A 7,981-nucleotide genomic window follows, 5' to 3' on the forward strand; every position below is an offset into this window, starting at 1 on the left:
TGCTTTTGTTCTCATGTTGCATGCTTGGTGAAATTAAAACTTTTGGTATTTTGTTTCCCGTTTTTCACTGATGTAAGAAAGTAGATGGACTACTTTTTACAACAGTAACAAGTTAGTTATTTGTGCATCTAAATGTTTAGTGTGAGTACTGCCCTCTAGTGGACGTTATCTTAATTATAGCTGCAAACTGTGAAATGTCCACTGGGCGGTTTGTCCTAGCGCGCAAAACACAAATTAAAGACAAACTAAAACTATCAAAGAAAACGCATCACTCTCTCACCAAGGTGACATTGTTAACTGCTGCACTATCGAGCATTTAGAAAAATAAATCTTCATAAAAACGGTGACAAGGATGAGCTACCGCCAGCTACTTAAAATTTATGTAGCGGAGGACTCCATGAAATATGAGACATTTTACAAGGACAAAGAGAAAGTACAACAGTAAAATAGTTTACAAGGACAAAGTCCCGATTCCTGTGTAGAACACTAACGGACTCCTGCTGCAGGTACCTGAACACGTGTTGCAGATATTTCCACTGAACTGTATTGTTTCAATTTTTATATTCAGACAGCTGATGCATGATGTATTTAACATTCTGGTAATTTGTAGTGAATCTTAATAGGTTGTGCATCACGAATCTTTGACGTGTGACTCATTTCTCTTTTGAAGACGTCCATTGAAAACAAATTAGGGACGGACATTATTTTGGCATCAACGTAGGTATTGGCCAATGTTGTCATTTAATATATCGGTATCTGTCCGGTAAAAAAAAAAGGGACCGATATTATTAACCAATATTTTTTCCATCTTGTCGCCATTTGTTTGCCTGTTTCAGAGAATGAGGGGGGTGATGTACACTTTAGTCATGTCAGTCATTGTAATCATCTCAGAAGCGTAAGTGTGTGTTGTGTGTACATAACATAAATTCAGCTAGAATGGTTTTTATTGAATACAGAATCTGCTGCTTTTAGAAGCATTAATGTCTGTATATAACTATCGGCATATATTGGTTATCGGCCATTACAATGATCTTAATATATCTGTCCAAAAATTTCATATCGATGCATCACTAAAACAAATGCCTTAAATTATCTTATTTAATGACCACAAGCAGGTTCGTTTATAAACCAAAACCTTTAATCACAGTATGAACAAAAATAAATGACAAAAGTTGAGGAATCTGGATCCAGAGTGTCCCGGAGGAAGAGCTTAACATCTGGTGTTCAATGATGGTCAGCTGCTGGTTTCAGATTTTACTCAGGAGGATCCTGGGTTTCCAGATACTCTCAGCTGGCCTGGACCGTTGAACCCAAATGTCCCAGCTGGGACACAAGAGGACATCTTACTTGGACCTCTGCCTCATCTTTCTTCTTTTGCGCTTCAGCCTGAACACGTAAACAAGTAAGACCATTTTGAATAAATTAAATAATTAATTTGGTTGAAATGTGACTTGATAGCTTTCTGTAACCGTGCTTTATAATAAACGGGGCCGAAGGTGAAAATGCCTAACTCACCTGCGCATGCGCTTCTTCCTCCACTACGAGGGACAACGTGAGGGCAAAAAATAAAAAAAATACTGTGAACACATGTTAAAAACTACCGAACAATCTTATTAAATGTGTACTTTGAAAACTTTACTTTGTGGCAGTCAGCTGTTACAAACCATTCGTGCTTGCTAGCAGTAGTTAGCACGTTAGCACTACTAATAACTCGACTAGTTCACCCACAATAAATTAAAATACCAACCTTAGCTCTCATTTCAGGGAGGGAGTGCTGAAAACAAAAAGATTATGTCAAATGTGGTCTTATTTCATCAGAATATAAAGACGATTACGTTGGATTCTGAGAAGAGCATTTAGCACTTACCGAAAGCTATCGAATCGATTCACATCTGACGTCATTTTCTCGCGACAAAGTATTTATAAAAACCATTACGTCACGGTGGACATGTGAACATGGGACATTGAGTTTTTAAGGCCTGGACCCAGGAGAGGGGATAAATCATGATAAACTGAGCTAAACAAAACAAAATCCACTGAAATAGAGAATCCTAAAACTTTGTTTGTGGTATTTTGGGATTATTCATATTAAAGAAGAGGAGCAGAAGACGGATCTACATCAGCACTTCAAACTTAGCTTTAATGCTATGGTTTACTAGCCTAGTGAACTAGACTCAAATTCTTGCTTTGCAAAGTTTATTAAAATTTATTTAGTCTGGCTTGCCAGGCTAATGGTTTACACATGGGTTTACATGAACAAAGAAGGCAATGGCCGCCCTCTGCTGGCAAAATGCATGAACTACAAACTTGATCTGTTGGTTGTAGTCAATTAGAAGAGAGTATTTTATCCTCCCATCAGTTTAGCCATTTAGAAGAAAGCGTTTTAGCCTGCTGTTGCCAATGAGGCTGAAATAAAAATCTCAAACTTTGTTTATGGTATAATGACATTATTAATATTAAGAAGCAGACAATAGAGCTACATTAGAACCAGAAACCTAGCTCTTAATTCCACCTCTCCCACCCACTGCATTCCGATGTTGAGACCATGGGCAGCTCTTTCAGTGGTAGACATCCCAGATGTAAAACAGAACACCCCTCTGCCATAACAGTGCATAACTCCCCAGTTTAACTGGTACTGGCATTATCCTGGTACACTATCAATGCAATGATCAGTGTGTTCAATACCGGATGTACATTAGTTTGTGTCCTTTAGGCTGCATAGTTCTGGAAACACAAAAACATTACAATAATAGTTCATTGCCCTTGTGTGTTTACCTGTAACCTTATCTTCTTCCTTTTCGTCAGGTGTGCTGCTGTGGCAAGTGAATTTCTCCATTGTGGGATCAATAAAGTTTATTCTATTCTAACTATGAACTTCTGGTTTCTTGAGACTGGCATTTATTGAATTTTTAAAAATTGAGCAGCAAACATCAATTTAATACAAACAGTGAAAGGAACATCCCACATTTGAGCTCTTTGGAAAGCAAGTCATTTTCACTCAGATGAAATGTCAAGAAATATTTGCATGCAACAATTTTTGAAGCCACGTTAGGACCTTTAGCCTTTTTAAAGAAATCAAGTTAACTCAACCATTTACCATTGCTAAATAAAAAACCAACCACACAAATGATGCCACATGGTTATTTATTGTTTCCAAAAATAATCTCTGAACATGGGATTAGTTTTACAAAAGCATCCATATATTTAACTGGTATGGAGTTCTTATGTAAAGACAAACGCTAACACTCAGTAGTGGCACCAGAGGACTGAAGGCTGAACCCTTGATAGGAGCACACGGTGAACCACAGGAAAACAAGTCTTACAGTGTCAGTTTTTAGAAAATGTTGACTGGGAAGAGAACTCTAGACTCCTGGAAACAGGAATCAGATCTACATAATAGTGGTATAAATGCTGTGATTAGTTAGCTCAGAAGCACGGGTGTTACAACGTGTCATAGTGAAACATCCACAATGTCTTCAAAGGCATGGAAGAAACTCACTGTAGAAATGCAGTAACTCAAAGAGAAGGTCATGGATTTTTACATTTACTGGGGTCGTATGATTTTGTGAAGACTGTAGGTTATTCTCTAATTTTATGTGTGTGTGTGTGTGTGTGTGTGTGTGTGTGTGTGTGTGTCTGAGGTGGAGTGACAGTTTTCAGGAGCAGCATCATCCCAGACTGACATCAGTTAGTTCCAGAGAAATTCACAGCGGCTGTGCCCTTGAGTGCCTCAGACAGCCGGGACAAAAAAAATCGTGATGTCTGGTCTTTGGATCATCACATCTCTGTTACCAGTTACTGACAATTTACTCAGTAGCTTCTGTCTCCATCGCCTGTCCTGTTGCATTCTCAACTGTTTTTGAAGCCTGTTGTAAAGAAAATGGGAAACAAAAGATTAAAAACACTGGAAAATGTGGTTTTGGTTCACTAAACTGTCCCCTTAATCTAAAAGTCACCTTCTTTTTCTTCTTCTTCTGAGTCTTACGGCTGGTGGAGCTCTGCAGCAACGCCTTAATTGAGAGAAAAAGCTCTCAGGTCAAAACCGACTTGCTCCGGAGAAAGATGTCTCATCTATCAGACATGTCTCACCTTTAGATCCGGATCCTCCACCTCGAGCTCGGACTTGTAGAGCTCTGGCTCGTAGAGGCTGTTGGTGATCCGCAGAGGTCCGTTAGCCATGAGCAGCACGGTGAACTTAAACTGAGCCACAAACTCACCTGAACAAAAACAGAAGGCAGCATGGAGACATTTATGGATATTATGAATTAAATAATCTGATTACATTTCTAAACATCAAGCAGTCATGGTTACAACACGTCATTCTCTCCCAGCATAAATTAAATGTTACTAATGGATCGCTCCTCCCATTCCAAATAATTTGGTTGACTGTCTGATCAGATTTGTCCAGAAACCATGCAGCACCGGCCCACGAGGCTTCAACCTCCGGTGCTGTAAAGCTACAAGTACGCTGTGAAGTCTTTCACCTCAACTCCAGTTATTTTGACCAACAAAGCTGGTTTTCATTCCCCTCACCCTCCTTCTCATGTAGCACCGTGAACGGCTGCAGCAGCTCGTGTTTGGCGCACTCCACCACACCCAGCCTGGCCTTGCCCTCGTCCTCGAACGCCCTGATGATAAAAAGCAAAACAGAAATAAGGTGGGAGCTGGTGCAGATCTGCATTATATTAGAGACTATTTAAAAAAACAATTGGGTGAAACATCTGATGAGGCATGAAAACATTACCTCAGAGTGAAAGGCATCGTGTCGAAGCGTCTCTCCATCTCGCTGAAGAATGTGCGAGACGTCTTCATCTTCAAGCCGTACACCTTGTTGGGGTCTCGTTTGTAAACGGTGGTCCTCTGACCTGCATCTTTGGCCTGAATTGCAAATAAATAAAACAAAGTTTCACAATGTTGTGATGTTTTCAAGTACTACACAAAGAGCCCAACTCTACTAAATTCTATCTGACCTTCCCCTCCCCAGTGCTGATGAGCACATCCACCGCGTACACCTCGTGCACTTCAAACTCAGCCTTCTCGTGGTCCTTTCTACAAATACAAATTGATCAGATCACCCGGTGTTCACACAGAACGCCTCAGCCGTCTGCTGGGCAAAACTCACTTCTGCTGGTCCGTCGGGTTCTGAATGATGGTTTTCTCTCCGTCGATCACATGTTGTTTAAGTTGATGGGACAGCATGCCTGTAGACAGGAAATAAAATCAGCCGGATGTGCTCCAAATTCCAGGAAAAAAATGCAAATCAGCACCTACCCTCAATCGGAGAGCACTTAAAGGACTTGGCAATCTTGTTCCAGGCATCTGTGACCTGTGAGTTCTGTTGGGAAAAGACACAATGAACAGAAATCTGATTGGCTGAATCAAAAGGTCGTATCTGTGGGGAGCTCTACCTGGTTTCCTGGTTTGACAAGACGCAGAGCAGCTTCTGCACAGAGGTGAGCTGCTTTGATAACATCGGCTTTCCGGCCTGTCACCGGGTTTTCCTGAGGTCACACACAGGTCAGGTTAAACACTTAAAAGTGTAATTAGTTGTTAATGGTGCAAAATGTGCACGTGGGATTTCTCCACATAGTTCAACACACCTTGGTGGCTCCAACAATAAAGCTGTGAGCCACGTTTGAGATGAAACCATCGACATGCACGCCCAGATCACTGCACATACAGAGAACAACACAATGTATCGACACGCTTAAGGGGCAAAAAAAATAAGAATGCAGCTTACATTTTTACAAGGTCCCCATCCTTCACGATGATATTTGGGTCACTTTTCAAAGGGGAGAAATGGCAGACACAGTTGTTCACGGACACACAAGTAGGAAAGGCAATCCCTGACAAAGAACAACAGTGAATGAGGGAGCTCTGAATCTGAGACATTATCTGTACTTATAAAAACAGCAAAACACCTTTTTTCATATCTTTCTCCTTCTTGAAGATTTTTCCAGTTTCTGCTGCAATGAAAGCATCTCCCTTCTCACAGAGGCTGAGCACAGAGGTCCCAGGGGTGGCTGCTGCAGCGACAATCTTCAGAGCCTCTGTAGGACAAGTTATCTTTAAATGTATGTATATATACAAATCTGACAGTAAATGTGTTTCAAAATGATATTTGAGAATGCTTAATGGGGTCTGTGTCACAGAATGTCTGACAGCTGCATATCAGCTTTAAAAAACATGGCTGAGAGGGAATTAGGTGAATTAAATGAAGATAAGCAGATCAGTAACACAAAATTCACAAGGACACTGTGTCTTTGATGTCAAAGGGGATTAGGATATTTAGAAACTGATTTAAAATTGTGTCAACTACATTAATGGTTGTTTTTTTGTTAATTCAACTTTATTACTTTAACCAAAATCAGCTCAAATGTTCACTTTTATATGTGATTATCATAAAACGTGTGAGTGTAGGTCTAGAAATTAACATTTTTACAACAAATCGTAGTTTAACACACTAATACATCTAAAACAGCCTTTAACCATTCCATTTCTCTAACTATCACATTACCTTTAGGATGGTTAAATTTTAATGACATGCAGAAATTTGTTTAACAATGGTCAAATATCAAATTATTATGTTGGACTATCAAAATCAAAATTATCAATCTGATTATAAAAGATTTTATGGCATCCAATTATTAATAACGTGGAAATATGTTTACATCTTTTGCAGATTTGTATAAAAACACATGGTGCGATTAGTGGAAATCGGACTCTTACTCGTTTTGTAGTAATAACCAGTACTTTACTGCAGATACAGCTAGCTCGTGGTTGCTAATCGGTTAGCTCAGCTACAAAGCTAGCTATATAGCTCTGCCAGCCAATGTGTGTCAGCTACACAAAATACTGATAATAGAGCGGAATTATCTGTCGAAGTGTTAGAAACATTCACGTTTTCTTTGCTACACATATTGGTCGTCTCCCTGCTCTAATATAGCCCCGTTACTACAGCGGCACATGGCACAGCTGCTAGCTAACATCAGACGGATCGGGGTACTTGCAAACCGATCCAAACTAGCCAGTTTAAAGCTAGTTATCTCTCTTACGATTTGCAATCTCTGCTCCCATTTTATACTTGGTAACCACCAAGTCTTCAGCGATGGTCTGCTCTTGCGTTTCATCATCTCCCGACATGTTGGCAGTGTTCTGACCGCGAACTCTGTAACTTTTTCCCCCCGGCGGGTGTCAGTCGCTTGGTCACAGGATGGACCACGCTACTCCACGCTGCGCATCACCCCGCCCCTTCCGACTTCAACCCACAGCTCACGAACGCTGGACCACGCCTTGGTCTTTCAAATGCACCTTCTAGTCAAGATAGTTAATGGTAAACTCGTCGCTCCGTGTCGTCAAAGATGGAGTCGTCAGCTCCAAAAGGGAGCAAAAGGGAGAGGCCGATGTTGAAGACACACAAGCTGCCATGGTGACCTTTTAACAGATCTAAGAAAAAAATGTAATAAAAGAATGAAACTTAAAAACTCCCAGACCTCATTTCATGATTGCTAATCAGCTATGGCTGATTTATTATTTGGATCACAGTGAGTTAGACTAATTCTAATATATTTTTATTTCTATTATACATTATTTTAATTATTATTTTCACATGACTGTTATCAGACTCTCTTGTTCTGGTTCTCATTATAATTCTGTTTCTTTCAGTAAGTTATCTTGTGTTTACTTCATCTGTATAATGTCTCTTTACTTTTGGTGAATCATACTGAGTCCAGAATAAAGGCTATTGGCTGTACAAGATAAAAACAAGCATTAAGTTTTGGAAATATATGAAATGTATTTAGCCTGCTAATTTATCTCAAATACTAATAACTACCGTATTTTCCGGACTATAAATCATACTTTTTTTCATAGTCTGGCCGGTCCTGCTACTTATACTCCGGAGCGACTTATATAACAAATTATGTAGGCTACACCACACTGCTGCGGGCCGACTCCGATCCATGAATGAGTTCCCCTGTCT

At 40.0% G+C, this 7,981-nt stretch overlaps 1 protein-coding gene and 1 long non-coding RNA gene across 2 annotated transcripts; both read right to left on the reverse strand.

Moving 5' to 3' along the window:
* Positions 1-1,116: 1,116 nt before the first annotated feature.
* On the reverse strand, positions 1,117-1,942 carry LOC139061586 (uncharacterized). The gene is made up of 4 exons (XR_011516749.1): positions 1,868-1,942; positions 1,748-1,774; positions 1,516-1,538; positions 1,117-1,386 (listed from the first exon to the last, which is right to left on the reverse strand). It is a non-coding gene; the product is annotated as an uncharacterized lncRNA (long non-coding RNA).
* Positions 1,943-3,127: 1,185 nt separating this feature from the next.
* pa2g4b (proliferation-associated 2G4, b) lies at positions 3,128-7,254 on the reverse strand. Its single transcript, XM_015967898.3, has 13 exons — positions 7,056-7,254; positions 5,922-6,050; positions 5,741-5,846; positions 5,601-5,670; positions 5,409-5,501; positions 5,272-5,335; positions 5,123-5,201; positions 4,971-5,049; positions 4,745-4,878; positions 4,534-4,628; positions 4,090-4,217; positions 3,957-4,010; positions 3,128-3,866 (listed from the first exon to the last, which is right to left on the reverse strand). Exons 1-13 carry the CDS (start codon positions 7,141-7,143, stop codon positions 3,807-3,809), a joined length of 1,179 nt encoding a protein of 392 aa, XP_015823384.3. The 5' UTR covers positions 7,144-7,254; the 3' UTR covers positions 3,128-3,806.
* Between the last annotated feature and the right edge of the window lie 727 nt (positions 7,255-7,981).

The sequence above is a fragment of the Nothobranchius furzeri genome, chromosome 15 (genome assembly GCF_043380555.1).
Source record: "Nothobranchius furzeri strain GRZ-AD chromosome 15, NfurGRZ-RIMD1, whole genome shotgun sequence".
NCBI classification, from domain to species: Eukaryota; Metazoa; Chordata; class Actinopteri; order Cyprinodontiformes; family Nothobranchiidae; genus Nothobranchius; species Nothobranchius furzeri.